Source organism: Salmo trutta, unplaced genomic scaffold (assembly GCF_901001165.1).
Source record: "Salmo trutta unplaced genomic scaffold, fSalTru1.1, whole genome shotgun sequence".
NCBI lineage: Eukaryota > Metazoa > Chordata > Actinopteri > Salmoniformes > Salmonidae > Salmo > Salmo trutta.
Genome location: NW_021822772.1, coordinates 20,012 through 38,328, shown reverse-complemented (window position 1 = coordinate 38,328; position 18,317 = coordinate 20,012). Strand labels below are relative to the sequence as shown.

At 46.1% G+C, this 18,317-nt stretch overlaps 2 protein-coding genes and 2 long non-coding RNA genes across 5 annotated transcripts; all 4 read right to left on the bottom strand.

The window, feature by feature from the left end:
* Window positions 1-1,950: 1,950 nt before the first annotated feature.
* On the bottom strand, window positions 1,951-5,384 carry LOC115184281 (uncharacterized). Its single transcript, XM_029745320.1, has 4 exons — window positions 5,120-5,384; window positions 3,519-3,577; window positions 3,133-3,266; window positions 1,951-2,810 (listed from the first exon to the last, which is right to left on the bottom strand). Exons 1-4 carry the CDS (start codon window positions 5,216-5,218, stop codon window positions 2,707-2,709), a joined length of 396 nt encoding a protein of 131 aa, XP_029601180.1. The 5' UTR covers window positions 5,219-5,384; the 3' UTR covers window positions 1,951-2,706.
* On the bottom strand, window positions 5,244-9,920 carry LOC115184275 (cell wall protein DAN4; the record flags this gene model as incomplete). Its single annotated transcript, XM_029745318.1, has 6 exons — window positions 5,244-5,280; window positions 8,079-8,166; window positions 8,278-8,411; window positions 8,658-8,716; window positions 9,674-9,873; window position 9,920. Coding segments are annotated over 6 exons (519 nt in total), but the record flags the coding sequence as incomplete, so codon positions are not given.
* Window positions 9,921-12,153: 2,233 nt separating this feature from the next.
* LOC115184285 (uncharacterized) lies at window positions 12,154-16,734 on the bottom strand. Of its 2 annotated transcripts, none has more exons than XR_003874260.1 (3): window positions 16,313-16,734; window positions 13,239-13,292; window positions 12,154-12,258 (listed from the first exon to the last, which is right to left on the bottom strand). It is a non-coding gene; the product is annotated as an uncharacterized LOC115184285 (long non-coding RNA). The 2 variants fall into 2 exon arrangements; XR_003874259.1 differs by lacking the exon at window positions 12,154-12,258 and adding an exon at window positions 12,844-12,912.
* LOC115184284 (uncharacterized) lies at window positions 15,884-16,305 on the bottom strand. Its single transcript, XR_003874258.1, has 2 exons — window positions 16,053-16,305; window positions 15,884-15,994 (listed from the first exon to the last, which is right to left on the bottom strand). It is a non-coding gene; the product is annotated as an uncharacterized LOC115184284 (long non-coding RNA).
* Window positions 16,735-18,317: the final 1,583 nt, after the last annotated feature.

The following is an 18,317-nucleotide window of genomic DNA, read 5'->3' as shown; positions in this document are numbered from 1 at the left end:
TAGTGTAGCCTTGGGGTGAGTCTCTATAGTCTCTAGTGTAGTCTAGGGGTTAATCTCTATAGTCTCTAGTGTAGTCTAGGGGTTAATCTCTATAGTCTCTAGTGTAGTCTAGGGGTGAGTGTCAATAGTCTCTAATGTAGTCTAGGGGTGTGTCTCAATAGTCTCTAATGTAGTCTAGGGGTGTGTCTCAATAGTCTCTCATGGAGTCTAGGGGTGAGTCTCAGTATTCTCTAGTTTAGTCTAGGGGTGAGTCTCAATAGTCTCTTGTGTAGTCTAGGGGTGAGTCTCAATAGTCTCTAGTTTAGTCTAGGGGTGAGTCTCAATATTCTCTGGTTTAGTCTAGGGGTGAGTCTCAATAGTCTGGTTTAGTCTAGGGGTGAGTCTCAATATTCTCTAGCGTAGTCTATAGGTGAGTCTCAATAGTCTCTAGTGTAGTCCAGGGGTGAGTGTCAATAGTCTCTAGTGTAGTCCAGGGGTGAGTGTCAATAGTCTCTCGTGTAGTGTAGATTCTCACCAGTATGTCGTCTGTCTTTCTAATGCTGCCACTAGATTTGGGTCAGGTGGAACTGCTAGTAAGCACTTTAATTTGGCAGTCTAGTTCGACTATTGAGATGCACCGCAATGAGGAAAGAAAACTAGACTATTGAGATGTACCTCTAGTAGGATATTAGACAACACTATTGTGATATACCCCTAGAAGGATATTAGACCACACTATTGAGATTTACCCCTAGAATGATTTTGACATGTCATTATATTCCAACACTAATGAAAGAAATGTCATATCTATATTCTTGAGTTTTACATAATATATTAGATTTAATAATAACAAGACAAGTACAAACCAGGCGAGGCTCTACAACAGTTTTAAAACATTGTAGTGGTCCACATTTTTGGTGATATGCCCAAAATAACTCAAAGTAAATATCATGCCAGTCCTGGTGAATTTCATTTTAAATATAGTTAATAATTAAAGAGGGAACTATGATCAAATTAAACATTTAAAAAAATGTTTTTAATTGTACAATTGAGCCTATAAGTGTTAAATAATAGTAATTTGAAATAATAATAGTAATAATAATAATAATAATAGTAACTTGAAATAATAGTAACAATAATAGTAGTAATAATAATTATAATTATAATAACTTGAAACTTGAAAGATAAGGGCCTAGTTTCCATCAAATCAGCTGTTTCCCAGCGATAGCCGACAGCTAGTGTTTGGCAACTTGTTCTCAACTAGCCTACCTGGTTAAATAAAGGTAACATTAATAAATAAATAACATGTCAGAGGTGTAACTGATCCAAATCAGCTGTCAAATCGGTAAGCAGCAGTTCTTGTCACGAAAAGTACACCGGCCCTACTCACGTTACAAGTTCACAACGAGGAAAGTGTGTAGGATATTTAGAAAATATTTCACGCTCAATTTTGTAAAATCATTATAATGATTATCATTATCAACCTAATCGAGGTGTTGATTACATCTCACATTCCAGTGTTCCAACAAGGCTTTATGGGATTTCTGTTAATGCGTCTTCCTGCAGCCAATGTCCGCTTTAGGTATATTCCTGGGAACCGATTGTGGATTTATTTATTTTTATTTAACTAGGCAAGTCAGTTAAGAACAAATTCCATTTTTCAATGACGGTCTAGGAACAGTTGGGTTAACTGCCTTGTTCAGCGGCAGAACGACAGAGTTTTACCTTGTCAGCTCGGGGATTCAATCTAGCAACCTTTCGGTTAACTAGTCCAACGCTCTAACCACTAGGCTACCTGCCGCCTCACCCCAAATTGACAGCTCTAATGCAGTTCCACCTACGACACCGTCAAAACAACCGGCTATTCGGATGTCATTTAGCAGTAGAACAGATGGAATATAGCCCAAGGTATATGCATTTAAACTTTTCACATGTTAGTATTGGTGTGTAAAAAAAATAAATCTGTAAAAAAACAAACAAAATATCCCTTTATTAATAATACTATAAATATAAATATTAATGAACAAAAACTATAAGAATTCTTAAAGTATTTCACAAATATCATACATGACATCAAAAAGTACATTTAGTTTTGTTTTTGTTTGTGTATGAATGTAGGGGAATGTACCTAAAATACATATATAATTTTGCCAAATAACACAGTTAAAATGTGTTGTGTACTCTCATGCTTAAGCAGGTAATTCATCTTAAAGCTAGAATCCTTAACTGAAACAATAACAAATTCACACCTGCTCTCTGTTTTTGGCAATACAAATGTGACCACTCTCAAATTCATAGACAGAGCTATGGTTGCAAGGACTGACCATCCATGATATCAGAATTATAGTTTTAATAATGTTGTAAAGCTATACAGTGTTTGTTTGCATTGTTTAGAAACATTGGAGTAAAACAAGCTTTTATTTTGGGTTCTGATGGGGTACAACAGTTGAGCTGAACTCATGAGGCATTCATATGTTATATTCTTCTAGAATCAATGGGTAGATATAATTACTTTATAAGTCAAAAAATGGGTGTAGCAACTAAGGATTCTAGCTTTAAGGCTGTATCTATGAGAGCTGGGAAACCATTGATAGGTTAAACCAATGCCACAGCCTTTATGTCCCAGGCTATTGGTTAGCCAGCAGCTAGCAGAGCCACAGCAGCTATGCCCAAGGCTATTAGCTAGCCTAGCAGCTAGCAGAGCCACAGCAGCTATGCCCCAGGCTATTAGCTAGCCAGCAGCTGTACCATTGACAGAGCCAAACTGAGAGGCAAGGCAGCCAGAGCGAAGGCAGTGGGTTGCGGAGCACTTCCTGATGTGGTTGATGACCCTGAAAAAGTAGGAAAAACAGAGGTATTGTTCAGTAAAATACAAAAGCGGATTGTCTTTTCATGTTTCTGTTCAAATGTTGACTTTGCTCTTATAGATGTGTATGGTTACAGTGAAACAGGGGCGGAGTGGGATCAGAAATTGGCCCTGGCGTTTTTAACATATTGGCTCATTATTCCCCAAATTATTAGCCAGATAATTATAATTTTTACCCCCCAGAAAAACACATTAGACAGACCCACTGGACTGAAAATGGACCCGCCCATCTGGGCATTTGCCCAAAATGCCAGATGGCCAGTCCGCGCCTGGAGATGAATACTTACCAGCACTGATGCTGCCTGGTAGAATGTTCAGGGAGGTGGAATTGTTGGTGAGAATTGCCTGTGCACTGCTTGAGCTGGGAACCGAAGACTGCTTGTCGAACACGAGGGTCATGTCGGTAACTACAGATCCACTCCTACTCAGGAGAAGGAGAGAAAATGGACAACCCTCAGAAATCATCATCATCATCATCATCATCATCATCATCATCATCACCAGAATCGTCAAAGTTTTCAAGTTTTAATGTCATGTGCCCAAGTGCATTGAAATGCCTTTTCTAGCAAGCTTTAAACCCAACAATGCAGTAATCAATATCAATGTAGTAGTAAAAATAACATAAGGTAGAACAGAAACCTAGTCAATCAGTAATGAGAATTCATACACTTACCTGAATGAGTTGACAATGGAACGACGGAAGCCTGGGGTCCCAGCAAAAACATTGTTCACCTGCGTTGAAAGATAGGATGATCAACGATTCAATGAAAACAGGGCCCTTGACGGCATTAATAGAAGCTTTGGTTTAATTGTCTTTCATAGTAAATAGACCTCTCAATAGAATCCTTTTTGACTTGGCATGTACAGGCTCACTGATGATAGGGGTTTACAGGAGGAATGTACAGGCTCACTGATGATAGGGGTTTACAGGAGGAATGTACAGGCTCACTGATGATAGGGGTTTACAGGAGGCATGTACAGGCTCACTGATGATAGGGGTTTACAGGAGGCATGTACAGGCTCACTGATGATAGGGGTTTACAGGAGGAATGTACAGGCTCACTGATGATAGGGGTTTACAGGAGGAATGTACTGCTCAATGATGACAGGGGTTTACAGGAGGCATGTACAGGCTCACTGATGATAGGGGTTTACAGGAGGCATGTACGGCTCACTGATGACAGGGGTTTACAGGAGGCATGTACGGCTCACTGATGATAGGGGTTTACAGGAGGAATGTACAGGCTCACTGATGATAGGGGTTTACAGGAGGAATGTACTGCTCAATGATGATAGGGTTTTACAGGAGGATTGTACAGGCTCACTGATGATAGGGGTTTACAGGAGGCATGTACAGGCTCACTGATGATAGGGGGTTTACAGGAGGCATGTACAGGCTCACTGATGATAGGGGTTTTACAGGAGGCATGTACAGGTCTAAAAGGGACAATTACATTTATTTATTAAACCTTTATTTAACTAGGCAAGTCAGTTAAGAACAAACTCTTATTTACATTGACGGCCTACCCCCCCGGCCAAACCATAACCAGGACGACGCTGGGCCAATTGTGCACCACCCTATGGGACTCCCAATCAGGGCCAGTTGTGATACAGCCTGGAATCGAACCAGGGTCTGTAGTGAAGCCTCTAGCACTGAGATGCAGCGCCTTAGACCACTGTGATACAGCCTGGAATCGAACCAGGGTCTGCAGTGAAGCCTCTAGCACTGAGATGCAGTGCCTTAGACCACTGTGAAACTGCCTGGAATCGAACCAGGGTCTGTAGTGAAGCCTCTAGCACTGAGATGAAGTGCCTTAGACCACTGTGAAACAGCCTGGAATCGAACCAGGGTCTGTAGTGATGCCTCTATCACTGAGATGCAGTGCCTTAGACCGCTGTGATACAGCCTGGAATCGAACCAGGGTCTGTAGTGATGCCTCTATCACTGAGATGAAGTGCCTTAGACCGCTGTGATACAGCCTGGAATCGAACCAGGGTCTGTAGTGATGCCTCTATCACTGAGATGCAGTGCCTTAGACCGCTGTGATACAGCCTGGAATCGAACCAGGGTCTGTAGTGATGCCTCTATCACTGAGATGCAGTGCCTTAGACCGCTGCCCTACGATTTCCCCCCAAAACGGTTTGTCATACTAAAATAACACGTGTCAAACAGCCTTCCTCCCAATGAAGTTTCAGAGTGAGAATTTCCAGATCAATCTGAGCTACCAGAAATGTTTTCCACCTACGCTGGCATGGGATTGCCCTGATACTTACCCCAGAGACCACTTTGGTAGACAGAGTCTTGAATGCTGAAGAGGACGGGTTGGAAAGATCTGAGTTGAACGTCTGGTTGAGACTGAACTGAAGACTCATGATTCCTTCACTAGAAGATGGAGGGTCAGTTGATGCGACAGCAGCAGTGGTGGTGACAGCTGCTGCAGGAGTGGTGGTGGTGACAGCTGCTGCAGCGGTGGTGGTGGTAACAGCTGCTGCAGGAGTGGTGGTGGTGACAGCTGCTGCAGGAGTGGTGGTGGTGACAGCTGCTGCAGCGGTGGTGGTGGTAACAGCTGCTGCAGGAGTTGTGGTGGTGACAGCTGCTGCTGGAGTGGTGGTGGTGACAGCTGCTGCAGCGGTGGTGGTGGTGACAGCTGCTGCATGAGTGGTGGTGGTAACAGCTGCTGCAGGAGTGGTGGTTGTGACAGCTGCTGCAGGAGTGGTGGTTGTAACAGCTGCTGACGGAGTGGTGGTGGTGACCGCTGCTGCAGGAGTGGTGGTGGTGACAGCTGCTGCAGGAGTAGTGGTGGTGACAGCTGCTGCAGGAGTGGTGGTGGTGACAGCTGCTGCAGGAGTGGTGGTGGTGACAGCTGCTGCATGAGTGGTGGTGCTAACAGCTGCTGCAGGAGTAGTGGTGGTGACAGCTGCTGCAGGAGTAGTGGTTGTGACAGCTGCTGCAGGAGTGGTGGTGCTAACAGCTGCTGCAGGAGTAGTGGTGGTGACAGCTGCTGCAGGAGTAGTGGTTGTGACAGCTGCTGCAGGAGTGGTGGTGGTGACAGCTGCTGCAGGAGTGGTGGTGGTGACAGCTGCTGCAGGAGTGGTGGTGGTGACAGCTGCTGCAGGAGTGGTGGTGGTGACAGCTGCTGCTGGAGTGGTGGTGGTGACAGCTGATGCAGGAGTGGTGGTGGTGACAGCTGCTGCAGGAGTGGTGGTGGTGACAGCTGCTGCAGGAGTGGTGGTGGTGACAGCTGCTGCATGAGTGGTGGTGGTAACAGCTGCTGCAGTAGTGGTGGTTGTGACAGCTGCTGCAGGAGTGGTGGTTGTAACAGCTGCTGACGGAGTGGTGGTGGTGACAGCTGCTGCAGGAGTGGTGGTGGTGACAGCTGCTGCAGGAGTAGTGGTGGTGACAGCTGCTGCAGGAGTGGTGGTGGTGACAGCTGCTGCAGGAGTGGTGGTGGTGACAGCTGCTGCATGAGTGGTGGTGCTAACAGCTGCTGCAGGAGTAGTGGTGGTGACAGCTGCTGCAGGAGTGGTGGTGGTGACAGCTGCTGCAGGAGTGGTGGTGGTGACAGCTGCTGCAGGAGTGGTGGTGGTGACAGCTGCTGCAGGAGTGGTGGTGGTGACAGCTGCTGCTGGAGTGGTGGTGGTGACAGCTGATGCAGGAGTGGTGGTGGTGACAGCTGCTGCAGGAGTGGTGGTGGTGACAGCTGCTGCAGGAGTAGTGGTGGTGACAGATGCTGCAGGAGTAGTGGTGGTGACAGCTGCTGCAGGAGTGGTGGTGGTGACAGCTGCTGCAGGAGTGGTGGTGGTGACAGCTGCTGCATGAGTGGTGGTGGTAACAGCTGCTGCAGGAGTGGTGGTGGTGACAGCTGCTGCAGGAGTAGTGGTGGTGACAGCTGCTGCAGGAGTGGTGGTGGTGACAGCTGCTGCAGGAGTGGTGGTGGTGACAGCTGCTGCATGAGTGGTGGTTGTAACAGCTGCTGCAGGAGTGGTGGTTGTAACAGCTGCTGCAGGAGTGGTGGTGGTGACAGCTGCTGCAGGAGTGGTGGTTGTGACAGCTGCTGCAGGAGTGGTGGTGGTGACAGCTGCTGCAGGAGTGGTGGTTGTAACAGCTGTTGCAGGAGAGGTGGTGATGAGAGCTGCTGCAGGAGTGGTGGTGGTGACAGCTGCTGCAGGAGTGGTGGTGGTGACAGCTGCTGCAGGAGTGGTGGTTGTAACAGCTGCTGCAGGAGAGGTGGTGGTGACAGCTGCTGCAGGAGTGGTGGTGGTGACAGCTGCTGCAGGAGTGGTGGTGGTGACAGCTGCTGCAGTAGTGGTGGTGGTGACAGCTGCTGCAGAAGTGGTGGTGGTGACAGCTGCTGCAGGAGTGGTGGTGGTGACAGCTGCTGCTTGAGTGGTGGTGGTGACAGCTGCTGCAGGAGTAGTGGTGGTGACAGCTGCTGCAGGAGTGGTGGTGGTGACAGCTGCTGCAGGAGTGGTGGTGGTGACAGCTGCTGCATGAGTGGTGGTTGTAACAGCTGCTGCAGGAGTGGTGGTTGTAACAGCTGCTGCAGGAGTGGTGGTGGTGGTGACAGCTGCTGCAGGAGTGGTGGTTGTGACAGCTGCTGCAGGAGTGGTGGTTGTAACAGCTGCTGCAGGAGTGGTGGTGGTGAGAGCTGCTGCAGGAGTGGTGGTGGTGACAGCTGCTGCAGGAGTGGTGGTGGTGACAGCTGCTGCAGGAGTGGTGGTTGTAACAGCTGCTGCAGGAGAGGTGGTGGTGACAGCTGCTGCAGGAGTGGTGGTGGTGACAGCTGCTGCAGGAGTGGTGGTGGTGACAGCTGCTGCAGGAGGGGTGGTGGTGACAGCTGCTGCAGCAGTGGTGGTGGTGACAGCTGCTGCAGGAGTGGTGGTGGTGACAGCTGCTGCTTGAGTGGTGGTGGTGACAGCTGCTGCAGGAGCTGTGGTGGTGACAGCTGCTGCAGGAGCGGTGGTGGTGACAGCTGCTGCAGTGGCGGTGGTGGTGACAGCTGCTGCAGGGGCGGTGGTGGTGACAGCTGCTGCAGGGGCGGTGGTGGTGACAGCTGCTGCAGGAGTGGTGGTGGTGACAGCTGCTGCAGGAGTGGTGGTGGTGACAGCTGCTGCAGGAGTGGTGGTGGTAACAGCTGCTGCAGAAGTGGTGGTTACAGCTGCTGCAGGAGCGGTTGTGGTGACAGCTGCTGCAGGAGCGGTGGTGGTGACAGCTGCTGCAGCAGTGGTGGTGGTGACAGCTGCTGCAGGAGTGGTGGTGGTAACAGCTGCTGCAGGAGTTGTGGTGGTAACAGCTGCTGCAGGAGTTGTGGTGGTAACAACTGCAAAAAAAACACGTTAGACAGGGCCACTGGACTGAAAATGGACCAGCCCATCTGGGCATTTGTCAGAAATGCCAGATGGCCAGTCCGCCCCTGGAGATGAATACTTACCAACCCTGATGCTGCCTGGTAGAATGTTCAGGGAGGTGGAATTGGTGGTGAGAATTGCCTGTGCGCTGCTTGAGCTGGGAACCGAAGACTGCTTGTCGAACACGAGGGTCATGTCGGTAACTACAGATCCACTCCTACTCAGGAGAAGGAGAGAAAATGGACAACCCTCAGAAATCATCATCATCATCATCATCATCATCATCATCACCAGAATCGTCAAAGTTTTCACGTTTTAATGTCATGTGCCCAAGTGCAGTGAAATGCCTTTTCTTGCAAGCTTAAAACCCAACAATGCAGTAATCAATATCAATGTAGTAGTAAAAATAACATAAGGTAGAACAGAAACCTAGTCAATCAGTAATGAGAATTCATACACTTACCTGAATGAGTTGACAATGGAACGATTGAAGCCTGGCGTCCCAGCATAAGCCTTGTTCACCTGCATTGAAAGATAGGATGATAAAAGGTTCAATGAAAACAGGGCCCTTGACGGCATTAATAGAAGGTTTGGTTAAATTGTCTTTCATAGTAAATAGACCTCTCAATAGTACCCTTTTTACGACTTGGCATGTACGGCTCACTGATGACAGGGGTTTACAGGAGGCATGTACGGCTCACTGATGACAGGGGTTTACAGGAGGCATGTACAGGCTCACTGATGATAGGGGTTTACAGGAGGCATGTACGGCTCACTGATGACAGGGGTTTACAGGAGGCATGTACAGGCTCACTGATGATAGGGGTTTTACAGGAGGCATGTACAGGCTCACTGATGATAGGAGTTTTACAGGAGGCATGTACAGGCTCACTGATGGTAGGGGTTTACAGGAGGATTGTACAGGTTCACTGATGATAGGGGTTTTACAAGAGGAATGTACAGGCTCACTGATGATAGGGGTTTTACAAGAGGAATGTACATGTCTAAAAGGGATACTTACATTTATGTATTAAACCTTTATTTAACTAGATAAGTCAGTTAAGAACAAATTCTTATTTACATTGACGGCCTACCCCCCCCAACCAAACCCTAACCAGGACGACACTGGGCCAATTGTGCACCGCCCTATGGGACTCCCAATCAGGGCCAGTTACGATACAGCCTGGAATCGAAACAGGGACTGTAGTGACGCCTCTAGCAATGAGATGCAGTGCCTTAGACCACTGTGATACAGCCTGGAATCGAACCAGGGTCTGTAGTGATGCCTCTACCACTGAGATGCAGTGCCTTAGACCGCTGCCCTACGATTTTCCCCCCAAAACGGTTTGTCATACTAAAATAACACGTGTCAAACAGCCTTCCTCCCAATGAAGTTTCAGAGTGAGAATTTCCAGATCAATCTGAGCTACCAGAAATAATTTCCTACCTACGCTGGCATGGGATTGCCCTGATACTTACGTTAGATTCCACTTTGGCAGCCAGAGTCTTGAACTCTGAAGAGGACGGGTTGGAAAGATTTGAGTTGAACGTCTGGTTGAGACTGAACTGAACACCCAGGGTTCCTTCACTGGAAGATGGAGGGGCAGTGGTGGTGACAGCTGCTGCAGGAGTGGTGGAGGTGACAGCTGCTGCAGGAGTGGTGGTGGTGACAGCTGCTGCAGGAGTGGTGGTGGTGACGGCTGCTGCAGGAGTGGTGGTGGTGACTGCTGCTGCAGGAGAGGTGGTGGTGACAGCTGATGCAGGAGAGGTGGTGGTGACAGCTGCTGCAGGAGTGGTGGTGGTGACAGCTGCTGCAGGAGTGGTGGTGGTGACAGCTGCTGCAGGAGTGGTGGTGGTGACTGCTGCTGCAGGAGTGGTGGTGGTAACAGCTGCTGCAGGAGTGGTGGTGGTAACAGCTGCTGCAGGAGTGGTGGTGGTGACAGCTGCTGCAGGAGTGGTGGTGGTGACAGCTGCTGCAGGAGTGGTGGTGGTGACAGCTGCTGCAGGAGTAGTGGTGGTGACAGCCGCTGCAGGTGTGGTGGTGGTGACAGCTGCTGCAGGAGTGGTGGTGGTAACAGCTGCTGCAGGAGTGGTGGTGGTGACAGCTGCTGCAGGAGTAGTGGTGGTGACAGCTGCTGCAGGAGTGGTGGTGGTAACAGCTGCTGCAGGAGTGGTGGTGGTAACAGCTGCTGCAGGAGTGGTGGTGGTGACAGCTGCTACAGGAGTAGTGGTGGTGACAGCTGCTGCAGGAGTGGTGGTGGTGACAGCTGCTGCAGGAGTAGTGGTGGTGACAGCTGCTGCAGGAGTGGTGGTGGTAACAGCTGCTGCAGGAGTTGTGGTGGTAGCAGCTGCTGCAGGAGTAGTGGTTGTAGCAGCTGCTGCAGGAGTGGTGGTGGTAACAGCTGCTGCAGGAGTGGTGGTGGTAACAGCTGCTGCAGGAGTGGTGGTGGTAACAGCTGCTGCAGAAGTTGTGGTGGTAACAGCTGCTGCAGAAGTGGTGGTGGTAGCAGCTGCTGCAGTTGTGGTTGTGGTGACAGCTGCTGCAGGAGTGGTGGTGGTAGCAGCTGCTGCAGGGGTGGTGGTGGTGGTGACAGCTGCTGCAGGAGTGGTGGTGGTGACAGCTGCTGCAGGAGTGGTGGTGGTGACAACTGCTGCAGGAGTGGTGGTGGTAGCAGCTGCTGCAGTTGTGGTGGTGGTGACAGCTGCTGCAGGAGTGGTGGTGGTAACAGCTGCTGCAGGAGTGGTGGTGGTAACAGCTGCTGCAGGAGTGGTGGTGGTAACATCTGCTGCAGGAGTGGTGGTGGTAGCAGCTGCTGCAGGAGTAGTGGTGGTAGCAGCTGCTGCAGGAGTGGTGGTGGTAACAGCTGCTGCAGGAGTGGTGGTGGTAACAGCTGCTGCAGGAGTGGTGGTGGTGACAGCTGCTGCAGGAGTGGTGGTGGTGACAGCTGCTGCAGGAGTGGTGGTGGTAACAGCTGCTGCAGGAGTGGTGGTGGTAACAGCTGCTGCAGAAGTTGTGGTGGTAACAGCTGCTGCAGGAGTGGTGGTGGTAGCAGCTGCTGCAGGGGTGGTGGTGGTGACAGCTGCTGCAGGAGTGGTGGTGGTGACAGCTGCTGCAGGAGTGGTGGTGGTGACAGCTGCTGCAGGAGTGGTGGTGGCAACAGCTGCTGCAGGAGTGGTGGTGATAACAGCTGCTGCAGAAGTTGTGGTGGTAACAGCTGCTGCAGGAGTGGTGGTGGTAGCAGCTGCTGCAGGGGTGGTGGTGGTGGTGACAGCTGCTGCAGGAGTGGTGGTGGTGACAGCTGCTGCAGGAGTTGTGGTTGTAGCAGCTGCTGCAGGAGTAGTGGTGGTAGCAGCTGCTGCAGGAGTGGTGGTGGTAACAGCTGCTGCAGAAGTGGTGGTGGTAACAGCTGCTGCAGGAGTGGTGATGGTGACAGCTGCTGCAGGAATGGTTGTGGTGACAGCTGCTGCAGGAGTGGTGGTGGTAGCAGCTGCTGCAGGTGTGGTGGGGGTGGTGACAGCTGCTGCAGGAGTGGTGGTGGTGACAGCTGCTGCAGGGGTGGTGGTGGTGACAACTGCTGCAGGAGTGGTGGTGGTAGCAGCTGCTGCAGTTGTGGTGGTGGTGACAGCTGCTGCAGGAGTGGTGGTGGTAACAGCTGCTGCAGGAGTGGTGGTGGTAACAGCTGCTGCAGGAGTGGTGGTGGTAACAGCTGCTGCAGGAGTGGTGGTGGTAGCAGCTGCTGCAGGAGTAGTGGTGGTAGCAGCTGCTGCAGGAGTGGTGGTGGTAACAGCTGCTGCAGGAGTGGTGGTGGTGACAGCTGCTGCAGGTGTGGTGGTGGTGACAGCTGCTGCAGGAGTGGTGGTGGTAACAGCTGATGCAGGAGTGGTGGTGGTAACAGCTGCTGCAGAAGTTGTGGTGGTAACAGCTGCTGCAGGAGAGGTGGTGGTAGCAGCTGCTGCAGGGGTGGTGGTGGTGGTGACAGCTGCTGCAGGAGTGGTGGTGGTGACAGCTGCTGCAGGAGTGGTGGTGGTGACAACTGCTGCAGGAGTGTTGGTGGTAGCAGCTGCTGCAGTTGTGGTGGTGGTGACAGCTGCTGCAGGACTGGTGGTGGTAACAGCTGCTGCAGGAGTGGTGGTGGTAACAGCTGCTGCAGGAGTAGTGGTGGTGACAGCTGCTGCAGGAGTGGTGGTGGTAACAGCTGCTGCAGGAGTGGTGGTGGTAGCAGCTATTGCAGGGGTGGTGGTGGTGGTGACAGCTGCTGCAGGAGTGGTGGTGGTAGCAGCTGCTGCAGTTGTGGTGGTGGTGACAGCTGCTGCAGGAGTGGTGGTGGTAACAGCTGCTGCAGGAGTGGTGGTGTTAGCAGCTGCTGCAGGGGTGGTGGTGGTGGTGACAGCTGCTGCGGGAGTGGTGGTGGTGACAGCTGCTGCAGGAGTGGTGGTGGTGACAACTGCTGCAGGAGTGGTGGTGGTAGCAGCTGCTGCAGTTGTGGTGGTGGTGACAGCTGCTGCAGGAGTGGTGGTGGTAACAGCTGCTGCAGGAGTGGTGGTGGTAACAGCTGCTGCAGGAGTAGTGGTGGTGACAGCTGCTGCAGGAGTGGTGGTGGTGACAGCTGCTGCAGGAGTGGTGGTGGTGACAGCTGCTGCAGGAGTTGTTGTGGTATCAGCTGCTGCAGTAGTGTTGTTGGTAGCAGCTGCTGCAGGAATGTTGGTGATAGCAGCTGCTGTAGGAGTGGTGGTAACAACATTAACTCTGACATTTTAAATAGGAAATTTACAAACTTTTGTAGTTTTTTTTAAAACCTTTAATACACAACAAGTTTGCTGCAACTACAGGTGAATGAAATTAACATATTTCGGCTGATAAAGACATTTTTTTTGGCTGTAATGGTAGAATGAGGCTGTGCATCCCCTCATGAGATATAGAACGTTTTAACCCAATGAAAGGTTAACCACTAAGGAACACACACACACACACACAGACACACACACAGACACACACACACAGACACACACACACACACACACACACACACACACAGTGTATTACCTGCTAGCAGGAGGAGAATCATCAGAGGCTTCATATCCATGTCCTTTTATGTCTCTGTAGAGGTGAACCACACAACATCAATCATCAATGAACCCCATTGGATCTTCCATTAACAGCTGTTGAAGGATGATGTCATTACACACACACAACATCAATCATCAATGAACCCCATTGGATCTTCCATTAACAGCTGTTGAAGGATGATGTCATTACACACACACAACATCAATCATCAATGAACCCCATTGGATCTTCCATTAACAGCTGTTGAAGGATGATGTCATTACACACACACAACATCAATCATCAATGAACCCCATTGGATCTTCCATTAACAGCTGTTGAAGGATGATGTCATTACACACACACAACATCAATCATCAATGAACCCCATTGGATCTTCCATTAACAGCTGTTGAAGGATGATGTCATTGCACACACACAACATCAATCATAAATGAACCCCATTGGATCTTCCATTAACAGCTGTTGAAGGATGATGTCATTACACACACACAACATCAATCATCAATGAACCCCATTGGATCTTCCATTAACAGCTGTTGAAGGATGATGTCATTACACACACACAACATCAATCATCAATGAACCCCATTGGATCTTCCATTAACAGCTGTTGAAGGATGATGTCATTACACACACACAACATCAATCATCAATGAACCCCATTGGATCTTCCATTAACAGCTGTTGAAGGATGATGTCATTACACACACACAACATCAATCATCAATGAACCCCATTGGATCTTCCATTAACAGCTGTTGAAGGATGATGTCATTGACCAACATTAATTAGAGATCAGTCAATATTCCAAAATCATATAATGTTAGTTGATATTCCAAAAAGCAATCCCATAATACTTCCAGTTGTAATAACGGTATCCCTTATGTGTTTACCAGTAGGTGTCTTGTCAGCCTGCTTCCAATGTCTTCAGCCCTCTGCTCTGCTTTCACTGTAGATTACTGTATTATTATTAATAGTATTATTATTATTACTATTATACTTGTTATTATCATCATTATTATCATTATCATTATTATTATTAATATTACTGTTATCATTATTATTATTATCGCTATTATTATTATTGTCATTATTAATGTTATCGCTGTTATTATTATGATTGTTATTACAATATTATTATTATTTATATTATTATTGTTAACATTATTATTATTGCTATTATTACTATTAATATTATTATCAATATTATCATCATCATTATCATTATTATTGTTATCATCACTATTATTAATATTATCATTATCGTTATTATCATTATTATTATCATTATTATTATTATTTTCATTATTATTATCATTATTATTATCATTATTATTATTATCATTATCATGATTATTATCATTTGTATTAACATTATCATGATTATTATCATTATTATTATCATTATCATGATTGTTATCATTATCATTATCGTGATTATTATCATTATTATTATCATTATTATTAGTATTATTATTAAAATTATTATTAATAATAACTATTAATTATTATCAATATCATTATCATAATAATATTAATAATAATGATGATCATCATGATCCTAATCGTTATCATTATTATTATTATTATCATTATTATCATTATCATTATTATCATCATCATCATTATTATTATTATTATTATTATTATCATTATTATCGTCGTCATTATTATCATTATTATTATTTTTATTATTATTAATGTAATTATTGTTAATCTTATTATTATTATTATCATTATTATCATTTATTTAACCTTCTACAAGTATAGTAGGCACCCTATTCCATATATACAGTATAGTGCACTGCTTAGGCACCCTATTCCCTATATACAGTATAGTGCACTGCTTAGGCACCCTATTCCCTATATACAGTTTATTTTAATGAAACCTTTATTTAACTAGGCAAGTCAGTTATGAATAAATTATTATTTACAATGACGGCCTACACCGGCCAAACCGGAACCCAGCCAGGATTCGAACCAGGGTATCTGTAGTGACGCCTCAACCACTGAGACGCAGTGCCCTAAACCACCGCGCCACTCGGGAGCCCAGAAAAAAAATAAGTGTTTCTAAGGTTACCAGTAATCAAGTATGTGTCTTTTAAAAAAAAAAATCTTAAAGTCATTGATTCAGTGTGGTAGTTATCTTAAAGTCATTTATTCAGTGTGGTAGATATCTTAAAGTCATTGATTCAGTGTGGTAATTATCTTAAAGTCATTGATTCAGTGTGGTAGTTATCTTAAAGTCATTGATTCAGTGTGGTAATGATCTTAAAGTCATTGATTCAGTGTGGAAATTATCTTAAAGTCATTGATTCAGCGTGGTAGATATCTTAAAGTCATTGATTCAGTGTGGTAATGATCTTAAAGTCATTGATTCAGTGTGGTAATTATCTTAATGTCATTGATTCAGCGTGGTAGTTATCTTAAAGTCATTGATTCAGTATGGTAATTATCTTAAAGTCATTGATTCAGTGTGGTAATTATCTTAAATTCATTGATTCAGTGTGGTAATTATCTTAACAATGTGAAGTGGAAGTGAGTCCAACATGTTTCTTTCTCCCCTCCTGGGCCGACCACACCTCCCTTTCATCATCATCTCTCTCTCTCTCCATCTTTCTCTCTCTCTAAATTGTGAATCGGATTGGCCCTGGTGAAGCGACATCAATAATTCTGCACCGCTTTAAAAATATCCCGTCAAGTAATCACCTACACTTATGGGTTTATACCTATAGCATCCCATTAATAACAGATGGCAACAGCTAACCTACATCTATGGGTTTATACCTGTAGCATCCCATTAATAACAGATGGCAACAGTTAACCTACATCTATGGGTTTATACCTGTAGCATCCCATTAATAACAGATGGCAACAGTTAGCCTACATCTATGGGTTTATACCTATTGTGTCCCATTAATAACAGATGGAGATTTCAATTGCATATTTAGGTCTACGACTACTAATGTCTTGAAATAGGAAGAAAAATATAAATACAATTTGAACAAGCAATCATGACAGTCAAATTCACCGAAGCTGCTTCCTACCTGAGAATATCAGAGACGTTGTTTCAGCTAGAACCTGCGGTTTGTAGACTACTCAGATGAGAAAGTATGCATCAATAACTTCACCTCTCTTTCTGAGAACTAAAGATGATCAACTCCTGGGCAGACGGGGTTTTGTACGATGACGGAAAATGAGACTTGGAATTTTTTTCTAACTTGCTGGACTCGTTTTTCCACTGCCATTCATGAGAGTCAATCATACCTTTCAAAACAATGTTTCCACCTGCAAGACCCGCAAAACGACTAACCAAAATCAAAAAGTGACTCTTAGACTACCTTAACCCTGACCTTAACCACACCCTCAGTGTTATGACGTTAGTACAAACCCAGCTGAAAACAAACAACAAACACAAAGTGAGGGATCAATCACATTTATTCATAAAGCCCTTCTTTCATCACACCGGCCAAACCCGGACAAGTGGGACTCCCAATCACGGGCCGGTTGTGATCCAGCCAGGATTCGAACCAGGGTGTCTGTAGTGATGCCTCAACCACTGAGACACAGTGCCCTAAACCACTCAGGAGCCCAGAAAGAAAATAAGTGTTGCTAAGGTTACCAGTAATCAAGTATGTATCTTTTATTTTTACAACATTATCAAACTATCAAAGACGGGACTGGACATTCCCAAAAGGTTGTTTACTTTGACCAAAACAACGGTGGCCCTATCTAGTGCAAAAGATCACACAATTCCTTCAACAAAAGTTAGCCCCCTTTCTAGCCTTGTAATTACCAGACGAGCCAACAGTTCTTGTCAGCTTGTGAAGCACGACCCATCCTATGAAGGTGTAGAGAAGGCCTTTAAAGGTGTAAATCCAAACCAGCCTCAAAACTCATTGATTCAGCGTGGTAGATATCTTAAAGTAATTGATTCAGTGTGGTAATTGTCTTAAAGTCATTGATTCAGCGTGGTAGATATCTTAAAGTCATTGATTCAGTGTGGTAGTTATCTTAAAGTCATTGACTCAGTGTGGTAATTGTCTTAAAGTCATTGATTCAGTGTGGTAGTTATCTTAAAGTCATTGATTCAGTGTGGTAATTGTCTTAAAGTCATTGATTCAAAATGGTAGTTATCTTAAAGTCATTGATACAGTGTGGTAATTATCTTAAAGTCATTGATTCAAAATGGTAGCTATCTTAAAGTCATTGATTCAGTGTGGTAATTATCTTAAAGTCATTGATTCAAAATGGTAGTTATCTTAAAGTCATTGATTCAGTGTGGTAATTATCTTAAAGTCATTGATTCAAAATGGTAGTTATCTTAAAGTCATTGATTCAGTGTGGTAATTATCTTAAAGTCATTGATTCAAAATGGTAGTTATCTTAAAGTCATTGATTCAGTTTGGTAATTATCTTAAAGTCATTGATTCAGTGTGGTAATTATCTTAACAATGTGAAGTGGAAGTGAGTTCAACCTGTTTCTTTCTCCCCTCCTGTGCCGTCCACACCTCACTTTCATCTCCATCTTTCCATCTCTCTCTCTCTCTCCATCTTTCTCTCTCTCCATCTTTCTCTCTCTCTCTAAATTGTGAACGTGATTGGCCCTGGTGAAGCTACATCAACAATTCTGCACTGCTTTAAAAATATCCCGTCAAGCAATCACCTACACTTATGGGTTTATACCTGTAGCATCCCATTATTAATAACAGATGGCAACAGCTAACCTACATCTATGGGTTTATACCTATAGCATCCCATTATTAATAACAGATGGAGCTTTCAATTGCATAGTTAGGTCTAGGACTAATAATGTCTTGAAATAGGAAGAAAAATGTGTATACAATTTGAACAAGCAATCATGACAGTCAAATTCACCAAAGTTGCTTCCTACCTGAGAATATCAGAGACGTTGTTTCAGCTAGAACCTGCGGTTTGTAGAATACTCAGATGAGAAAGTACGCACCAATAACTTCACCTCTCTTTCTGAGAACTAAAGATGATCAACTCCTGGGCAGAGAGGGGGTTTTGTACGACGGAAAATGAGACTTG